Below are 21,884 nucleotides of genomic sequence, written 5' to 3'. Positions count from 1 at the left end.
GTCTGGCTCCTCGAGCCCGACACCGTTACTCCAGCACCAGACGGGGGCGGTGTTGCGCGACAGATCCTTGTCCGGAAATAGTCCTATACCCCCCTTTGGGAGCGGCCGCTCAATATGCCGCTCCCTGTGAGCCCCGGCCATATCCGGGTCTGGCGAGACCGGGATTCGATCCCAGTCCCCGATGGGCAGCTTGCACTAGAGGCCAATGCTTAGACCGCTGCGCCACCGCGGGGCTTCGCTATTTATTTTTAAAATGTTTGTCACGCTCCCTCTAGTTTTTGGTCAAATTACGTCATTGTTTTGAGCGCTCGTGCGCGTTTCATGCGCGTGCACGCGAAAAAAAAGTCTCGCGCGCTTCGCACGCTGCTGAGTGGGCCGCGAATACTGTACATATCTGTAAAGTGGCCCGTGAGTCCTAAAAGGTTGGGAACCGCTGGTGTAGCACATGGTGGTGTAGAACATGTAGAATATGGAGGTGTAGAACATGGAGGTGTAGAACATGTAGAACATGGAGGTGTAGAACATGTAGAACATGGTGGTATAGAACATGGTGGTGTAGAACATGTAGAACATGGAGGTGTAGAACATGGTGGTGTAGAACATGGAGGAGTAGAACATGTAGAACATGGAGATGTAGAACATGTAGAACATGGAGGTGTAGAACATGTAGAACATGGAGGTGTAGAACATGTAGAAAATGGAGGTGTAGAACATGGTGGTGTAGAACATGTAGAACATGGAGGTGTAGAACATGTAGAACATGGAGGTGTAGAACATGGAGGTGTAGAACATGGTGGTGTAGAACATGTAGAACATGGAGGTGTAGAACATGTAGAACATGGAGGTGTAGAACATGTAGAACATGGAGGTGTAGAACATGGAGGTGTAGAACATGGTGGTGTAGAACATGTAGAACATGGAGGTGTAGAACATGGAGGTGTAGAACATGTAGAACATGGAGGTGTAGAACATGTAGAACATGGAGGTGTAGAACATGGAGGTGTAGAACATGTAGAACATGGAGGTGTAGAACATGTAGAACATGGAGGTGTAGAACATGTAGAACATGGTGGTGTAGAACATGTAGAACATGGTGGTGTAGAACATGTAGAAAATGGAGGTGTAGAACATGGTGGTGTAGAACATGGAGGTGTAGAACATGTAGAACATGGAGGTGTAGAACATGTAGAACATGGTAGTGTAGAACATGGTGGTGTAGAACATGTAGAACATGGAGGTGTAGAACATGTAGAACATGGAGGTGTAGAACATGGTGGTGTAGAACATGTAGAACATGGAGGTGTAGAACATGGAGGTGTAGAACATGTAGAACATGGAGGTGTAGAACATGGAGGTGTAGAACATGTAGAACATGGAGGTGTAGAACATGGTGGTGTAGAACATGTAGAACATGGAGGTGTAGAACATGTAGAAAATGTAGGTGTAGAACATGGTGGTGTAGAACATGTAGAACATGGAGGTGTAGAACATGGAGGTGTAGAACATGTAGAACATGGAGGTGTAGAACATGTAGAACATGGAGGTGTAGAACATGGAGGTGTAGAACATGTAGAACATGGAGGTGTAGAACATGGAGGTGTAGAACATGTAGAACATGGAGGTGTAGAACATGGTGGTGTAGAACATGGAGGTGTAGAACATGTAGAACATGGTGGTGTAGAACATGTAGAACATGGAGGTGTAGAACATGGAGGTGTAGAACATGTAGAACATGGAGGTGTAGAACATGTAGAACATGGAGGTGTAGAACATGGTGGTGTAGAACATGTAGAACATGGAGGTGTAGAACATGGAGGTGTAGCTGTCCTTGTGTGTCCAGTCTGCTGTGGTTCTGCTGTGGTTGTGGTTTCTGACCCTGGTTTGTTTCTGTTGTCCTCAGGACCGCTAGCATTCTCAGCAAGGACCACCCCCCAGACAAGAAACCCAAGAGTGACAAGCCCCCAGTCCCACTCGCGCATGAGTTTGACCCCACAGGTAACACACACGCACACACACTCACACACACACTCGCACTCACACACACACGCACACACATACGCGCACACACACACTCATACACGCACACACACACACACACACACACACACTCACACACACTCACTCACACACACACTCGCACTCACACACTCACACACACTCACACACTCATACACGCACACTCACACACTCACACACTCACACACACTCACACACTCATACACGCACACTCACACACTCACACACGCACACACGCACACACACACACACACACACACACACTCACACGCACACTGCACACACTCACACATGTACACACACACACACGCGCACACACACACTGCACACGCTCACACATGTACACACACACACATACACACACACGCACACACCCGCTCATCGGGAGCAAGTTGGGGTTCAGTGTCTTGCCCAAGGACACCTTGACACATGGACAGGAGGAGCCGGGGATCGAACCGCCGACCTTGCGATCATCAGACACCGGCTCTACCTCCTGAGCCACAGTGGCCCTGTGTTTAGACAGAGAGGGACACCTGTATTTTGCTGGAAATGGAATTACAAACCAGACATCAACACTTAACACAATCAGTCATGCGGGGTCATTTGACCTTTGTCATTACTCCTCTGTGAGTAAAAAAAATATGTTATATCTTTGCACTCAAATTTCAGGACACTCCTTTCATGACTTTTCCTAGATATGTGCGTTCTACCACCCAGTATCCTTACATTTTCAACATCACATTTTTTCTGTGTAGGAAGCAGGCTAATCTACAAGCGGCCAACTAGTGGTCGTTGTGTGTAAATAGCAGCTTAGCATTGTTAAGAGGGGCTCTTATAGTAGGTGAAAAGGCACGGCTGTTCTAGTGTTAAGCAAACAATTGTATTTAAAGAGTTAGTAACAAATCCTGTAGTGTCTCTTTAATGATTTACTGTAGGCCTAGTTGAACACGTGACCTAACATTTCATGTTTACTGCCAAATTGTAATTGGGAAGTGGGATAGATAGAGTGAGGTTCAAGCCAAGGATATGAGAAGCTAGCTATGCCACTACGCATAGTACTGCTAGCCTCACAAGTTGACGCCGACCACTGGCATCTGAACTCTCACTCTCGGCTTATAGTCATGGATCCCACACAGCACTCCACTCACTCACTCCCTCCCTCCCTCCCATCCTCCCTCCCTCCCTCCCTCACTCACTCACTCACTCACTCCCTCCCTCACACACTCCCTCCCTCACACACTCACACTCCCTCACACACTCACACTCACACTCCCTCCCTCCCACACTCACACTCACACTCACACTCACTCACTCACATACTCACACTCAGTCAGTCACTCACACACACTCCCTACCTCCCTCCCTCCCTCACTCACTCACTCACTCCCTCCCTCACACACTCCCTCCCTCACACACTCACACTCCCTCACACACTCACACTCACACTCCCTCCCTCCCACACTCAAACTCACACTCACACTCACTCACTCACATACTCACACTCAGTCAGTCACTCACACACACTCCCTACCTCCCTCACTCACTCACTCACTCACTCACTCACTCACTCACTCCCTCCCTCACTCACTCACTCACACACTCAGTCAGTCAGTCAGTCACACACTCACACACTCACTCCTCACTCACTCACACACTCATTCACCCTCTCACTCACACACTCACTCACACACTCACTCACTCACCCTCTCACTCACTCACTCACTCACACACTCACTCACTTACTCACACACTCACTCACACATTCACTCACTCACTCACTCACTCACACACCCTCTCACTCACTCACTCACTCACTCACTCACTCACTCACTCACTCACACACACACTCACTCACTCTCTCACTCACTCACTCACTCACTCACTCACTCACTCACCCACTCACCCACTCACTCACTCACTCACTCACTCACTCACACAGTGAATTGGCCGTAAATGATGCGCAGTGCCAATCTACTGTTTAGATGAGGGGGGCAGGATAGACACACACACACACACACACACACACACACACACACACACACATAGACACACACACACACACACACACACCATCACCAGGCTCGGTGACCATTTGAATAACATGGAGGCTCCTAGGAATGATGAAAACACCCTATCAAGTCTCCTACACAAGTCAACAGGTCTGAGCATGTGATACTGTCCATACAGTCACTGCCTCTTCTGAATACTGCAGGACTTTTAACATCCACAACCTACTTTCTTTTTTTCTCTCCATTTCAGTTTTTTCAGTGAGTTCTTCTCAAGTGTGAATTCTCAGTTTGTCCCTCAGACAGGAACATTGTCCCTCAGACAGGAACGTTATAGAAGTCCAGACAGGAACGTTATAGAAGTCCAGACTCCATTCATCATGTTCATCATTCCTCCTCCCCCTGCTTTTCTCTCTCATTTATTTCCCAAAGTTTCCATTTTGATTTTTTGTCTTCTGCTGTCTTTTTTCCCCTCTGTGTGTGTGTGTGTGTGTATATGTGTGTGTGTGTGTGTGTGTGTGTGTGTGTGTGTGTGTGTGTGTGTGTGTGTGTGTGCGCGCGCGTGCATGTGTGTGTGTGCGTGTGTGTGCACATGTCCGTCCGTCCTGGTGTTGTGTCTGTGTCTGTGACTCTGTGGTGTTGTTGGTAGAACTGCCTGTGCAGCGGACTGGCTTTGTAGAAGCTGAAGGAAGCCCTGAGCCCTGTGGTAAGACGGCCCCGCCCCCTGTGTGCCGGCCCCTTCCTCTGTGTGACGGCCCCTCCCTGTGTGACGTCCCCTCCCTTTATGTGACGGCCCCGCCCCCTGTGTGACGTCCCCTCCCTTTGTGTGACGGCCCCTCCCCCTGTGTGGCGGCCCCTCCCTTTGAGTGACGGTATCTCCTTCTGTGTGACGACCCTTTCCCCTGTGTGACGACCCTTTCCCCTGTGTGACGGCCCCTCCCCTCTGTGTGCCGTGACGGCCCCTCTCCCTGTGTGCCGGCCCCGCCCCTCTGTGTGACGGCCCCTCCCTGTGTGACGGCCCCTCCCCTGTGTGACAGCTCCTCCCCCCGTGTGACAGCTCCTCCCCCCGTGTGACAGCTCCTCCCCCCGTGTGACAGCTCCTCCCCCTGTGTGACAGCTCCTCCCCCCGTGTGACAGCTCCTCCCCCCGTGTGACAGCTCCTCTCCCTGTGTGACAGCTCCTCTCCCTGTGTGACAGCTCCTCCCCTGTGTGACAGCTCCTCCCCCTGTGTGACAGCTCCTCCCCCTGTGTGACAGCTCCTCCCCCCGTGTGACAGCTCCTCCCCCCGTGTGACAGCTCCTCTCCCTGTGTGACAGCTCCTCTCCCTGTGTGACAGCTCCTCCCCCTGTGGGGCGGCCTCCTTACCTTGTCTCCTGACCTTGTCTTCTTACCTTGTCTCCTTACCATGTCTCCTTACCTTGTCTCTTTACCATGTCTCCTTACCTTGTCTCCTTACCTTGTCTCCTTACCATGTCTCCTTACCTTGTCTCCTTGTCTCCTTACCTCGTCTCCTTACCTTGTCTCCTTACCATGTCTCCTTACCTTGTCTCCTTGTCTCCTTACCTTGTCTCCTTACCATGTCTCCTTACCTTGTCTCCTTACCTTGTCTCCTTACCTTGTCTCCTTATTTCCCTACCTTGTCTCCTTACCTTGTCTCCTTATCATGTCTCCTTACCTTGTCTCCTTACTAGGGGTGTAACGGATCACGGATAATCCGTGATCCGTTCGGATCGCCCTCCACGGTTCGGAACGCATGTGTACCGCGGATCAATAGCAAAATCGTTTTTTTTTTTTTTTTTTTCTTTCCTAACACCAGGGGAGCCACCCCTCCTAAATTTCGTTGTTTGGTACCTGTACTGTAGCAATGACAATAAAGACCATTCATTCATTCAAATGTAACTGGTAGAAAAACAATCATGTGCGCTTTATTCTCACTCTCTGCATGTGTACTGAGTTGACAACAACATTCATTCACTCATCTCTGTCCCAATTATATCACGTCATATCACCCGCTAAGCAGCCTGGGTGATTGTGTAAACACACAAAAAAAGTACTCTGTTACTTTGCAGCAGTGATGTTATATATATATGTTGTTATATATATATATGTTGTTATATATAGATGTTATATATATGTGATATATATATATCAGTTTTGACATCTTGAATGTTGTTTTTTTGTTTCACACATTAAAAGTGGTGTTTTTACAGAATTCAAGGAAAATGTTGTTTTTATTAAAAAATATATATGTTTTGTGTTGATCCGAAAAATGATCCGATCCGTGACTCAAAATCCGTGACACGATCCGATCCGTGAGTTAGGTGATCCGTTACACCCCTACTCCTTACCATGTCTCCTTACCTTGTCTCCTTACCATGTCTCCTTACCTTGTCTCCTTACCTTGTCTCCTTGTCTCCCTGCCTTGTCTCCTTACCATGTCTCCTTACCTTGTCTCCTTGTCTCCTTACCTTGTCTTCTTACCTTGTCTCCTTATTTCCTTACCATGTCTCCTTACCTTGTCTCCTTACCATGTCTCCTTACCATGTCTCCTTACCTTGTCTCCTTGTCTCCTTACCTCCTTACCTTGTCTCCTTACCTCCTTTCCTTGTCTCCTTACCTCCTTACCATGTCTCCTTACCTTGTCTCCTTGTATCCTTACCTTGTCTCCTTACCTTCTCTCCTTACCTAGTCTCCTTACCTTGTCTCCTTACCATGTCTCCTTACCTTCTCTCCTTACCTTGTCTCCTTACCTTGTCTCCTTATTTCCTTACCTTGTCTCCTTACCTTGTCTCCTTACCATGTCTCCTTACCTTGTCTCCTTACCATGTCTCCTTACCTTGTCTCCTTACCTTGTCTCCTTGTCTCCCTGCCTTGTCTCCTTACCATGTCTCCTTACCTTGTCTCCTTGTCTCCTTACCTTGTCTTCTTACCTTGTCTCCTTATTTCCTTACCATGTCTCCTTACCTTGTCTCCTTACCATGTCTCCTTACCATGTCTCCTTACCTTGTCTCCTTGTCTCCTTACCTCCTTACCTTGTCTCCTTACCTCCTTTCCTTGTCTCCTTACCTCCTTACCATGTCTCCTTACCTTGTCTCCTTGTATCCTTACCTTGTCTCCTTACCTTCTCTCCTTACCTAGTCTCCTTACCTTGTCTCCTTACCATGTCTCCTTACCTTCTCTCCTTACCTTGTCTCCTTACCTTGTCTCCTTGTCTCCTTACCATTTCTCCTTACCTCGTCTCCTTGTCTCCTTACCTTGTCTCCTTACCTTGTCTCCTTAACTTGTCTCCTTACCTTGTCTCCTTACCTTGTCTTCTTACCTCGTCTACTTAGCTCGTCTACTTACCATGTCTCCTTACCTTGTCTCCTTGTCTCCTTACCTTGTCTCATTTCCTTTATCCTCACTGACCTCAGTAGTGCTTTAGGGTGACAGTAGGGTAACGGTAGGGTGATGGTAGGGTGGTGGTAGGGTGACAGTAGAGTGACAGTAGAGTGACAGTAGAGTGACAGTAGGGTGGTGGTAGGGTGACAGTAGGGTGGTGGTAGGGTGACAGTAGGGTGACAGTAGGGTGTGGTAGGGTGACAGTAGGGTGACAGTAGGGTGTGGTAGGGTGACAGTAGGGTGTGGTAGGGTGACAGTAGAGTGACAGTAGGGTGACAGTAAGGTGACAGTAGGGTGGTGGTAGGGTGATGGTAGGGTGACAGTGGGGTGGTGGTAGGGTGACAGAAGGGTGGTGGTAGGGTGACAGTAGGGTGACAGTAGGGTGGTGGTAGGGTGACAGTAGGGTGGTGGTTGGGTGACAGTAGGGTGGTGGTAGTGTGACAGTAGGGTGACAGTAGGGTGGTGGTAGGGTGGCGGTAGGGTGACAGTAGTGTGACAGTAGTGTGACAGTAGGGTGACAGTAGGGTGGTGGTAGGGTGGTGGTAGGGTGGTGGTAGGGTGACAGTAGGGTGGTGGTAGGGTGACAGTAGGGTGGTGGTAGGGTGACAGTAGGGTGGTGGTAGGGTGACAGTAGGGTGGTGTTAGGGTGACAGTAGGGTGGTGGTAGGGTGACAGTAGGGTGGTGGTAGGGTGACAGTAGGGTGGTGGTAGGGTGACAGTAGGGTGACAGTAGGGTGACAGTAGGGTGGTGGTAGGGTGGTGGTAGGGTGACAGTAGGGTGGTGGTAGGGTGACAGTAGGGTGGTGGTAGGGTGACAGTAGGGTGGTGTTAGGGTGACAGTAGGGTGACAGTAGGGTGTGGTAGGGTGGTGGTAGGGTGACAGTAGGGTGTGGTAGGGTGGTGGTAGGTTGACAGTAGGGTGGTGGTAGGGTGACAGTAGAGTGTGGTAGGGTCTGACCCGTCCTGGGCCTGTCAGGTCTTTGGACTTGAAGAGAAGGAGACAAGGAGAGGGTGCCACTGTTTACTATCGGGACGCACCCCCTTCTCTGTGTGGTGGCTACTTTAAACGTCCCCCCCCCAGTCCTCCTCCATACCCCCCAGTCCTCCTCCATACCCCCCAGTTCTCCCTCCATACCCCCCAGTCCTCCTCCATACCCCCCAGTCCTCCTCCATACCCCCCAGTTCTCCCTCCATACCCCCCAGTCCTCCTCCATACCCCCCAGTCCTCCTCCATACCCCCCAGTCCTCCTCCATACCCCCCAGTCCTCCTCCATACCCCCCATTCCTCCTCCATACCTCCCAGTCCTCCTCCATACCCCCCAGTCCTCCTCCATACCCCCCAGTCCTCCTCCATACCCCCCAGTCCTCCTCCATACCCCCCAGTCCTCCTCCATACCCCCCATTCCTCCTCCATACCTCCCAGTCCTCCTCCATACCCCCCAGTCCTCCTTCATACCTCCCAGTCCTCCTCCATACCCCCCAGTCCTCCTCCATACCTCCCAGTCCTCCTCCATACCTCCCTCCTCCCAGTCCTCCCTCCATACCTCCCAGTCCTCCCTCCATACCTTCCAGTCTTCCCTCCATACCTCCCTCCATACCCCCCAGTCCTCCTCCATACCCCCCAGTCCTCCTCCGTACCTCCCAGTCCTCCTCCATACCTCCCTCCTCCCAGTACTCCCTCCATACCTCCCAGTCCTCCTCCATACCTCCCTTCTTACCTCCCAGTCCTCCTCCATACCCCCCAGTCCTCCCTCCATACCTCCCAGTCCTCCTCCATACCTCCCTCCATACCTCCCAGTCCTCCCTCCATACCTCCTAGTGTTCCCTCCATACCTCCCTCCATACCTCCCAGTCCTCCTCCATACCTCCCAGTCCTCCTTCATACCCCCCAGTCCTCCTCCATACCTCCCAGTCCTCCTTCATACCTCCCAGTCCTCCTCCATACCTCCCAGTCCTCCTCCATACCTCCCAGTCCTCCTTCATACCTCCCAGTCCTCCATACCCCCCAGTCCTCCTCCATACCTCCCAGTCCTCCTCCATACCCCCCAGTCCTCCTCCATACCTCCCAGTCCTCCTCCATACCTCCCAGTCCTCCTTCATACCTCCCTTCATACCTCCCAGTCCTCCTTCATACCTCCCAGTCCTCCTCCATACCTCCCAGTCCTCCTCCATACCTCCCAGTCCTCATCCATACCTCCCAGTCCTCCTTCATACCTCCCTTCATACCTCCCAGTCCTCCTCCATACCTCCCAGTCCTCCTCCATACCTCCCAGTCCTCCTCCATACCTCCCAGTCCTCCTCCATACCCCCCAGTCCTCCTTCATACCTCCCAGTCCTCCTCCATACCCCCCAGCCCTCCTCCATACCCCCCAGTCCTCCTCCATACCCCCCAGTCCTCCTCCATACCCCCCAGTCCTCCTCCATACCCCCCATTCCTCCTCCATACCTCCCAGTCCTCCTCCATACCCCCCAGTCCTCCTTCATACCTCCCAGTCCTCCTCCATACCCCCCAGTCCTCCTCCATACCTCCCAGTCCTCCTCCATACCTCCCTCCTCCCAGTCCTCCCTCCATACCTCCCAGTCCTCCCTCCATACCTCCCAGTCTTCCCTCCATACCTCCCTCCATACCCCCCAGTCCTCCTCCATACCCCCCAGTCCTCCTCCATACCTCCCAGTCCTCCTCCATACCTCCCTCCTCCCAGTCCTCCCTCCATACCTCCCAGTCCTCCTCCATACCTCCCTTCATACCTCCCAGTCCTCCTCCATACCCCCCAGTCCTCCCTCCATACCTCCCAGTCCTCCTCCATACCTCCCTCCATACCCCCAGTCCTCCTCCATACCCCCCAGTCCTCCTCCATACCTCCCAGTCCTCCTCCATACCTCCCAGTCCTCCTCCATACCCCCCAGTCCTCCTCCATACCTCCCAGTCCTCCTCCATACCTCCCAGTCCTCCTCCATACCTTCCAGTCCTCCTCCATACCCCCCAGTCCTCCTCCATACCTCCCAGTCCTCCTTCATACCCACCAGTCCTCCTCCATACCTCCCAGTCCTCCTTCATACCTCCCTTCATACCTCCCAGTCCTCCCTCCATACCCCCCAGTCCTCCCTCCATACCCCCCAGTCCTCCTTCATACCTCCCAGTCCTCCTTCATACCCACCAGTCCTCCTCCATACCTCCCTCCATACCTCCCAGTCCTCCTCCATACCTCCCAGTCCTCCTCCATACCCCCCAGTCCTCCTTCATAACTCCCTTCATACCTCCCAGTCCTCCCTCCATACCCCCCAGTCCTCCTTCATACCTCCCAGTCCTCCTCCATACCCCCCAGTCCTCCTCCATACCTCCCAGTCCTCCTCCATACCTCCCAGTCCTCCTTCATACCCCCCAGTCCTCCTCCATACCTCCCAGTCCTCCTTCATACCCCCCAGTCTTCCTCCATACCCCCCAGTCCTCCTCCATACCTCCCAGTCCTCCTCCATACCTCCCAGTCCTCCTTCATACCTCCCTTCATACCTCCCAGTCCTCCTTCATACCTCCCTTCATACCTCCCAGTCCTCTTCCATACCTCCCAGTCCTCCTCCATACCTCCCAGTCCTCATCCATACCTCCCAGTCCTCCTTCATACCTCCCTTCATACCCCCCAGTCCTCCTCCATACCCCCCAGTCCTCCTCCATACCCCCCATTCCTCCTCCATACCTCCCAGTCCTCCTCCATACCCCCCAGTCCTCCTTCATACCTCCCAGTCCTCCTCCATACCCCCCAGTCCTCCTCCATACCTCCCAGTCCTCCTCCATACCTCCCTCCTCCCAGTCCTCCCTCCATACCTCCCAGTCCTCCCTCCATACCTCCCAGTCTTCCCTCCATACCTCCCTCCATACCCCCCAGTCCTCCTCCATACCCCCCAGTCCTCCTCCGTACCTCCCAGTCCTCCTCCATACCTCCCTCCTCCCAGTCCTCCCTCCATACCTCCCAGTCATCCTCCATACCTCCCTTCATACCTCCCAGTCCTCCTCCATACCCCCCAGTCCTCCCTCCATACCTCCCAGTCCTCCTCCATACCTCCCTCCATACCTCCCAGTCCTCCCTCCATACCTCCTAGTGTTCCCTCCATACCTCCCTCCATACCTCCCAGTCCTCCTCCATACCTCCCAGTCCTCCTCCATACACCGCAGTCCTCCTCCATACCCCCCAGTCCTCCTCCATACCTCCCAGTCCTCCTCCATACCTCCCTCCATACCTCCCAGTCCTCCTCCATACCTCCCTCCATACCCTCCAGTCCTCCTCCATACCTCCCTCCATACCCCCAGTCCTCCTCCATACCTCCCAGTTCTCCCTCCATACCTCCCAGTCCTCCTCCATACCCCCCAGTCCTCCTCCATACCCCCAAGTCCTCCTCCATACCTCCCAGTCCTCCTCCATACCGCCCTCCATACCCCCCAGTCCTCCTCCATACCTCCCTCCATACCCCCAGTCCTCCTCCATACCTCTCAGTCCTCCTCCATACCTCCCAGTCCTCCTCCATACCCCCCAGTCCTCCTCCATACCCCCCAGTCCTCCTCCATACCTCCCAGTCCTCCTCCATACCTCCCAGTCCTCCTCCATACCTCCCAGTCCTCCTCCATACCCCCCAGTCCTCCTCCATACCCCCCAGTCCTCCTCCATACCTCCCAGTCCTCCTCCATACCTCCCTCCATACCCCCCAGTCCTCCTTCATAACTCCCTTCATACCTCCCAGTCCTCCCTCCATACCCCCCAGTCCTCCTTCATACCTCCCAGTCCTCCTTCATACCCACCAGTCCTCCTCCATACCTCCCAGTCCTCCTTCATACCTCCCTTCATACCTCCCAGTCCTCCCTCCATACCCCCCAGTCCTCCTTCATACCTCCCAGTCCTCCTTCATACCCACCAGTCCTCCTCCATACCTCCCAGTCCTCCTCCATACCTCCCTCCATACCTCCCAGTCCTCCTCCATACCTCCCAGTCCTCCTCCATACCCCCCAGTCCTCCTTCATAACTCCCTTCATACCTCCCAGTCCTCCTCCATACCCCCCAGTCCTCCTCCATACCTCCCAGTCCTCCTCCATACCTCCCAGTCCTCCTTCATACCCCCCAGTCCTCCTCCATACCCCCCAGTCCTCCTCCATACCTCCCAGTCCTCCTTCATACCCCCCAGTCTTCCTCCATACCCCCCAGTCCTCCTCCATACCTCCCAGTCCTCCTCCATACCTCCCAGTCCTCCTTCATACCTCCGTTCATACCTCCCAGTCCTCTTTCATACCTCCCTTCATACCTCCCAGTCCTCCTCCATACCTCCCAGTCCTCCTCCATACTTCCCAGTCCTCGTCCATACCTCCCAGTCCTCCTTCATACCTCCCTTCATACCTCCCAGTCCTCGTCCATACCTCCTAGTCCTCCTTCATACCTCCATTCAAACCTCCCAGTCCTCCTTCATACCTCCCTTCATAACTCCCAGTCCTCCTTCATACCCTCCAGTTCTCCCTCCATACCTCCCAGTCCTCCTCCATACCCGCAGTCCTCCTCCATACCCCCCAGTCCTCCCTCCATACCTCCCAGTCCTCCTCCATACCCCCCAGTCCTCCTCCATACCTCCCAGTCCTCCTCCATACCTCCCAGTCCTCCTCCATACCCCCCAGTCCTCCTCCATACCTCCCAGTCCTCCTCCATACCTCCCAGTCCTCCTCCATACCTCCCAGTCCTCCTCCATACCCCCCAGTCCTCCTTCATACCTCCCTTCATACCCCCCAGTCCTCCTTCATACCTCCCAGTCCTCCTTCATACCTCCCAGTCCTCCTTCATACCTCCTAGTCCTCCTCCATACCCCCCAGTCCTCCTCCATACCCCCCAGTCCTCCTCCATACCCCCAAGTCCTCCTTCATACCCCCCAGTCCTCCTTCATACCCCCCAGTCCTCCTTCATACCTCCCAGTCCTCCATCATACCTCCCAGTCCTCCTCCATACCTCCCAGTCCTCCTCCATACCCCCCAGTTCTCCCTCCATACCCCCCAGTCCTCCTCCATACCTCCCAGTCCTCCTCCATACCCCCCAGTCCTCCTCCATACCCCCCGGTCCTCCTCCATACCTCCCAGTCCTCCTCCATACCTCCCCCCATACCTCCCCCCTGTCCTCCCTCCATACCTCCCAGTCCTCCTACATACCCCCCAGTCCTCCTCCATACCTCCCAGTCCTCCTCCATACCTCCCAGTCCTCCTTCATACCTCCCTTCATACCTCCCAGTCCTCCTTCATACCTCCCTTCATACCTCCCAGTCCTCCTCCATACCTCCCAGTCCTCCTCCATATCCCCCAGTCCTCCTTCATACCCCCCAGTCCTCCTCCATACCTCCCAGTCCTCTTCCATACCTCCCAGTCCTCGTCCATACCTCCCAGTCCTCCTTCATACCTCCCTTCATACCTCCCAGTCCTCGTCCATACCTCCCAGTCCTCCTTCATACCTCCCTTCATACCTCCCAGTCCTCCTCCATACCTCCCAGTCCAGAAGAGAGCCTGAGGAGGTCAGCCTGCAGTGCTAACAGTGAGACAAGCGTTGGCTCATCTTCTCTCACACACGCTGTTGAGTATTAGTTGTTGTTTGCCGAGGTAACGACTGCCCTTGCCCCCCCCCTCCTCCTCCTCCTTTCCTCCTCCCCTCCTCTCCTCCTCCCCTCCTCCTCCTCCTCCTCCTCTCCTCCTCCCCTCCTCTCCTCCTCCCCTCCTCCTCCCCCATCCTCTCCTCCTCCCCTCCTCCCCCCCTCCCCCTTCCTGTCAGCTTGTCCATGAGACATAGCACTGTACAGAACAGAGATAGGAGGATGGGATGAACCATGTCTGTTTTTGTGTGTGTGTGTTACCTTCACCCCGTCCGTCCATCAGTTTGGACTCACCTGTGTGTGTGTGTGTGTGTGTAAACTGCTGTGCCGTGTCTAAACAATGTGACGTCTCCTATTTGAAACTCAAACACTCCACCAATCTGTGAGTCACACACACACACACACATCACACCCATCAGGAGGCAGTGGATGTGTGTGTTGTGGTCAGATATGGATGTTCACTAAAATGAACCTTCTCTGCCCATCGCCCGGGGGTCCTGCAGGGCCGGTGTGGGTGACGGGCGCAGACACAAGCCGCCGTTAAGCTCCGGTAACAGCAGGCGCGCGTTAGCTAAGAGGCGGGGGCCCCGTGGACGGCCCAAAGACAACTGGCAGACAGTGTTGCCAGATGGGGGCCTAATTGGGCTATTCTTCCTAAACGTTTCAGGAAAGCGAGCCACCAAAAAGCAGGCATCTCCTCACCCAGCCAGACAGACACACACGCCCTGCTGGGAATCCCTCTGACCCCCATCCACTGTGTGTTGAGCCCCCTCACACACGCACATACACTGCACACTACGTGTCCCTCACCTCACGCTTTTCCTCCTTGGAGCCACTCACTGTCTCAACCACCTGACTCTGTATGTATGTATCAGTGTGTCCAAATTAACACCCTCTCTCCTGTGTGTGTGTGTGTGTGTGTGTGTGTGTGTGTGTGTGTGTGTGCGCGTGCGCGCGCAGGGCTCGTCCAGCGTTGTGTGATCATCCAGAAAGACGAGAATGGCTTCGGGCTGACAGTGAGCGGAGACAACCCTGTGTTTGTACAGCTGGTCAAAGAGGGTACGTCCATCACACTCATAATCATAATAGTAATAATAATATTAATGTTTTATTTGCCACGCAATCAACTTGTCAATCAGCTGTTGGAATTTGGGATTCAGTACGACCCTCTAGACACAGGGTCAGCCGTAGGTTGCCTTGCTCAAGGGCACACGCAGCTCCCTCCTGAGGCGGGGAATCTAAACACCTGACTACTATACAATACGCCTGGAAGATCCATCACCACGGCAACTGCACCTGTTGGAATCAAACCACTGTCTGTTGTGGTGCTGCTGCTTCTCTCAGCCCTGATATCTCTCCTCTCTCCCCCCTCCCTGTCCTCCTCTCTCCCCTCTCCCTGTCCTCCTCTCTCCCCCCTCCCTGTCCTCCTCCTTCCCCCCTCCCTGTCCTCCTCACCTCCCCCGTCTCTCCTGTCTGTCCTCACCTGTCTGTCTCTCCTGTCTGTCCTCACCTGTCTGTCTCTCCTGTCTGTCCTCACCTGTCTGTCTCTCCTGTCTGTCCTCACCTGCTCCGTCTCTCCTGTCCTGCAGATGGCGCTGCCATGCGAGCGGGTGTGCAGACGGGTGACAGGATCATTAAGGTGAGTCTCTCTTCTCTCTAGACCAGCACATCAACTCACCCAGGGAACAAGGGAAGCACAAACATGTGTTAGGATGTATATGGATGTGTTTGGACCATATGACTACGTCGATCGGAAACTCTTGAGCTATCTCTGTTTGTGTGTCCATGAGAACTGTTTTCATTGTGGAACGTTTTCAATGTGGACATTTGCCATGTCATTTCAAGAGGCGCACATAAGGATACCTCAAGGATACATCAGATTGTTCCAGGGCTAGGCAGGCTAAGGACAGATGTCATTGTTTAATGCTGAATATACAGTGGGGGAAATAAGTATTGAACACATCAACATTTTGTCCAGTAAATGTATTTCCAATGAGCCTATTCAAGTGAGATTTGCACCAGACTTTGGTATTAACTCAAACAATCCAGACAAAAAATCGAAACATTAAAATCCATATGTAAATAAAGTTATGTGTGATAAAGTGGAATGAAACAGGAAAAAAGTATTGAACACACTAACTGAAATTAATTCAAGACTTAAGGCCAATGCACACGGCGTGCGATTTTGTCGCAGGACAACATTCGATTGCAATGCACACGGCGTGCGATGCGATTTTGTCGCACCACAAAATTCGATTCTCAACTCACACCATTGAAGTCTATGATAAAATCTCATCCCAATGCACACGGCGTGCGATGCGATATTATCGCACTACAACAATCGATTGCCTTGCTTCCACAATTTCTACAAGATACAACTGGGCATATTGTGCCTACATGCTTGTTATTATTATGTAATATAGGCGTCTTGTATGTGAGATGGGCCGTGTAACTATGTGGCATAACACGGAAATAAATCATGCATGCAGTAATTCGTATAGCTAGTAATGTGTATAGTGGCAGCTGTGGGCTATATAGGTGTCGTGGCTGGCTGATGGTGATGTTCATATCTTGCCCTTGACTGTCAAACCGTTAAAATAGATGATTGCTCCATCCACAATTGAAGATGTCAGGTTGACTGGTTGACAAGTTATGAGCTTTTCGTCATCCATTTCATCCATTCAGGTTACCGGTAAATTACATACACGTACATACAGTAGAGTAAATATTAATTTTGGGTTGCCAGATGTCCGGTTTTCAGTGGACAGTGTCTATACAACGTGTACAATTTGGCTGGTCATTCAGTCGTGCTAGATTAGAAATCTGGCAACCCCGTGCAGCCAAAAACGCTATCGTAGATCTTTGAGTAAACTAATATAATATATATAGTATAGTATAGTATTTATACTTATATTATAAGTATAAATAACGTTACTTGCTCAAAGATTTACGATAGCCTTTTTGGCTGCACAGTACAAAATACAAATAACAACAATGATGATACTTTTTTGTATGATGTGGTTGAATGTGATGTTTCAGAAGGTGGGGGAACCCTGCATTGTTTTCCTCTCAGTTCCGCGTCTCTCTGATGTCCCACCTGGAGGTTTCTAGTCTAATACTTTTTTAGTAATATTTTATTCAAATTTAAATATATGCCATCATGTTAAATAACGTAATACCCTCCCTAAAGCACGTATTTCATCAAAAACAAAACCAACATATTCATAAGAATGCAGGTATGCAAAGTTATAGATAAGTTCACTGAAAAAGCTTAATGTCAAGCCCTGACAACACTATACTATACACTATTGTACTTTAAAATTGCATGTATGTATTATGTATGTTACACTAATGTTTTTCAAACTACTGTTACAATTAATTTGGTTCCGTTTATATTGGAAACTGTTATTAAACAGTTTATAAGAGTACAGTAACGTAATAGACTAGTGTTTTGATGCTAGCTCCGAAATGTTAGCTAGCCAGCTAGCCACCTCTTTGTTTGTGAGCCAGGGCCAGCCAGGTAGAAACAAACAACTGTTACAATTAATTTGGTTCCGTTTGTATTGGAAGCTGTCATTAAACAGTTTATAACAGTACAGTACCGTAATACACTAGTGTTTTGATGCTAGCTCCGAAATGTCTCCGCTCCGCCTATGACTCTCGTTTTTTGGCACTACAATACCCTCCTTAAAGCACATATTTTATACTCTCGCAATGTAGTTGGCATCTTGGTGACGACGGCTCCAATCTCTCCCAGATCCACGTCAAACTCCTGTCTGCTCAACCTGAAGTAAGTTGTCTGGAGCGGTCCTCCTGTACACTACAGCCTTAACTGTTGACTTGTCATTGTGAGACTGCAGAATCTCGTAGACCCACAACCAACCGCCGCCTCCTTTTTACGTTATGGAAAATTAGTTGATGCTCAGAAAGCTAGCTGTCTATGACCGAAAGACGCGTGTAAAATGTATGCTCCAGTCTCTCCCCGTTATGAGTGACTCAATTAATTTAGATAGACCAGTTGAAGTTTCCCAATTGTCCCATTGTGACGCAATCCGTCGCACCACAAAATTTGACAGTGCGACAAAATCGCACGCCGTGTGCTTTGTCCCATTCAAAACAAATGGAATCGAATTTTCGCGGTGCGATTAAATTGCACGCCGTGTGCATTGGCTCATTGAAAACAATGGAATCGAATTTCTCGGTACGCCGTGTGCATTGGCCTTTAGTGGACAAGCCTTTGTTTGTAATGACAATGACAATACTTATTTCCCCCATTGTCCAGTATAAAGATGCATTATATTTAGGGCATTTAGCAGACCCCTTTGTCCAAAGCGACAAAACAATCCAACTTTGTTTTAAATCAAATCAAATAGTCAATATATCATACTGCGTACACAATTATGATACTTAATTTTGTAGCCAATCAAAGTATTGTTGCTAGGTAAAAAACAACAACACATAAAACACTTGCCACTCTAGGTGCTCCGGAATTGATTTGCAGTTAGTGAGTTACGCATAGATGTCCAAATTAACTCTAATTAATTAATTAGAGTGAAGGTTTGGGTTAGGGTTCTAGTTAGGGTCAAGGGTTGGGTTAGGGTTAGAGTGAAGGTTAGGGTTAGGGTCAAGGGTTGGGTTAGGGTCAAGGGTTGGGTTAGGGTCAAGGGTTGGGTTAGGGTTAGGACTACCCCCGGTCAAGGTTAAGCCCCGCCCCTCTTAGTCAACTCCCTTCCAAACCTCTCCATAGCAGTACGCTTCCGCCTCCGAGGGTCGCAGCCCTCTGCAACCTCACCACTCTGCCCCCTGCTGGCCTGAGAGGGAGGTACACACACCACCACCAGACAGGACGTCCCAGCGGTGGGCTAGACAGGACAGGGAGGGAGGGAGGGAGGGACGGAGGGGTCCTTCTGGGTAGAGACTCTCCACAGGCCAGGAGAGACCAGGTGTGTTCTGGTCCACGTTTAGGAGCCAGGTACCTTTCTGACGCGGTGTGACACTCTGCTCTCTCGCAGGTGAACGGGACGCTGGTGACACATTCCAACCATGTGGAGGTGGTGAAGCTGATCAAATGTAAGTGGACAGATACTGGGTGTTCATCATGAGAAGGTCAGCTTTTTCACTTGGTATTAAAAGTTGCCTAGTGAAACACATGACCCACTTATGCTACCAAGCTAATTTGGTCTTATCGTTTACCCCGCGTGACTCTCCCCTCTCCCCTCTCTCTCCCCCCTCTCTCTCTCCCTCTCTCTTTCCCCTCTCTCTCTCCCCTCAATCTCTCTTTCTCTTCTCTCTCTCCCCCTCTCTCTTTCTCCTCAATCTCTCTGTCTCCCCTCTCCCTCTTTCTCTCTCCCCTCTCTCTCCCCTCTGTCTCTCTCTCCCCTCTCTCCTCTATCTCCTCTCTCTCCCCTATCTCCTCTCTCTCCCCCCCCTCTTTCCCCCTCTCTCTCCCCCCTCTCTTTGCCCTTCTCTCTCTCCTCATTCTCTCTTTCTCCCCTCTCTCCCCCCTCTCTCTCCCCTCTCTCTCCCCTCTCTCCCCCCTCTCTCTCCCCTCCCTCCCCCCTCTCTCTCCCCTCCCTCCCCCCTCTCTCCCCCTGGGTGGTTCTAGCTGGCTCCTATGTGGCTCTGACAGTGTTGGGGCGGCCCCCGGGCCTGGCCCAGATCCCCCTGGGGGAGGGGGAGGGGGAGGGCCTCTCCTCCCCCCTCTCCTCCCCCCACTGTCCAGGACCAGCAGCAGGCGAGCGGGGCCTCTCCTCCCCCTCCACCGCCACCAGCAGCCCCCAGGACCACATCACCTCCCCCCTGCCTCTCTGGGTACGTACACCTGGGGTACACCTGGGGTGGCTGGGGGGGGCTGACTCAGCAGGGTACACCTGGGGTGGCTGGGGGGGGGCTGACTCAGCAGGGTTCCCACGGGTCCTTGAAATCCTTGAAAGTTTGTGAATTTGAGAAAAAGAAACCAAGGTCTTAAAAGTTTTTGAAAATAGACACGGGTCATTCAGTGCTTGAATTCCCCTCTCTCTTTCTCTCTCTTTTAAATTGTTGTCTGTGAGCGGATAGTTCCTATTATATCAATTCTCATCTCGATCCGTCTCAAACTATGCCGTGTTGGGTCCTTGAATTTGAGGGAATTGAGTCTTGAAAGTCCTTGAAAGGTGGTTGAATGTGATGTTTCAGTAGGTGGGGGAACTCTGCATTGTTTTCCTCTCAGTTCCGTGTCTCTCTCATGTCCCACCTGGAGGTTTCTAGTTTCTCTCCATTTCTCTCCTTCCGGTCTCTCTCACGTCTCCTGACTTTTTTTTTTTTCCTGAGTAGGGCAGTCCCACTCATATAATTTTTTTTAATGACAGATATAGTATATATTATGACAGGAAGGATGGGTGAGAGAGAGAGAAGGGATGACATGCAGGATATGTCCGCGGCTGGAATCGAACCGGGAGCCCTGCGGTATATGGTCAACGCTTAATCCACTACACCACCTAAGCACCCCTCGTCTCCTGACTTCTATGTGTGCTGAAGTGATCCATGTCTGCATTTGTGTTGGTCTCCTAGGTAGTGTGAGTAGTCTGCCTAAGCAAGGACCTACCCTCATCATCTCTTTTCTGTCTGTCTGCCTGCCTGTCCGTCTGTCTGCCTGTCTGCCTGTCTGCCTGTCTGTCTGTCTGTCTGCCTGCCTGCCTGCTGTCTGTCTGCCTGTCTGCCTGTCTGTCTGCCTGTTTGTCTGTGTGTCTATGTGTCTGTCTGCAGGAGGAGAACAGTGCTGTCCACAGTCAGAAGGTGGACATTCTGAAGAAGATGCTGACGAAGGAGCAGCAGGACTTACAGGCAAGTTCACCTTACTGGTTCACCTTACTGGTTCACCTTACTGGTTCACTTACTGGTTCACCTTACTGGTTCACCTTACTGGTTCACTTACTGGTTCACCTTACTGGTTCACTTACTGGTTCACTTACTGGTTCACTTACTGGTTCACCTTACTGGTTCACCTTACTGGTTCACCTTACTGGTTCACTTACTGGTTCACCTTACTGGTTCACCTTACTGTTTCACTTACTGGTTCACCTTACTGGTTCACTTACTGGTTCACTTACTGGTTTACCTTACTGGTTCACCTTACTGGTTCACCTTACTGGTTCACTTACTGGTTCACCTTACTGGTTCACCTTACTGGTTCACCTTACTGGTTCACTTACTGGCTCACTTACTGGTTTACTTAATATGTTCACCTTACTGGTTCACTTACTGGTTTACCTTACTGGTTCACCTTACTGGTTCACTTCTGGTTCACCTTACTGGTTCACTTACTGGTTCACCTTACTGGTTCACTTACTGGTTCACTTACTGGTTCACTTACTGGTTCACCTTACTGGTTCACTTACTGGTTCACCTTACTGGTTCACTTACTGGTTCACCTTACTGGTTCACTTACTGTAGATCTGAAAGGATAAACGGCATTTAAACTAAACAGCGGCAACATTTCCAGCTGCTCGTGTAAGACACTAAGGCTGGATTCTGCCTGTCCATACTCAATGCTTCTGGGTCTTGGTTGGTTCTAAGTGTCCATACTCAATGCTTCTGGGTCTTGGTTCTAAGTGTCCATACTCAATGCTTCTGGGTCTTGGTTCTAAGTGTCCATACTCGATGCTTCTGGGCCTTGGTTCTAAGTGTCCATACTCAATGCCTCTGGGTCTTGGTTCTAAGTGTCCATACTCAATGCTTCTGGGTCTTGGTTCTAAGTGTCCATACTCAATGCTTCTGGGTCTTGGTTCTAAGTGTCCATACTCAATGCTTCTGGGTCTTGGTTCTAAGTGTCCATACTCAATGCTTCTGGGCCTTGGTTCTAAGTGTCCATACTCAATGCTTCTGGGCCTTGGTTCT

At 51.5% G+C, this 21,884-nt stretch overlaps 1 protein-coding gene across 1 annotated transcript in view; it reads left to right on the top strand.

Moving 5' to 3' along the window:
- Positions 1–21,884, top strand: part of arhgef12b (Rho guanine nucleotide exchange factor (GEF) 12b) — a 144,005-nt gene that overhangs the window by 61,687 nt on the left and 60,434 nt on the right. The window contains exons 3-9 of the mRNA XM_080529328.1: positions 1,901–1,995; positions 4,672–4,728; positions 14,970–15,068; positions 15,599–15,648; positions 19,022–19,079; positions 19,615–19,820; positions 20,754–20,831. Coding sequence (XP_080385454.1) covers positions 1,901–1,995; positions 4,672–4,728; positions 14,970–15,068; positions 15,599–15,648; positions 19,022–19,079; positions 19,615–19,820; positions 20,754–20,831 — 643 coding nt within the window. The remainder of the gene's footprint in view (positions 1–1,900; positions 1,996–4,671; positions 4,729–14,969; positions 15,069–15,598; positions 15,649–19,021; positions 19,080–19,614; positions 19,821–20,753; positions 20,832–21,884) is intronic.

The sequence above is a fragment of the Nansenia antarctica genome, assembly GCF_963989245.1.
Source record: "Nansenia antarctica genome assembly, chromosome: 4".
NCBI classification, from domain to species: Eukaryota; Metazoa; Chordata; class Actinopteri; order Argentiniformes; family Microstomatidae; genus Nansenia; species Nansenia antarctica.
The sequence above is the reverse complement of the archived record's forward strand: the minus strand, read 5'-3'. Positions and strand labels throughout refer to the sequence as shown.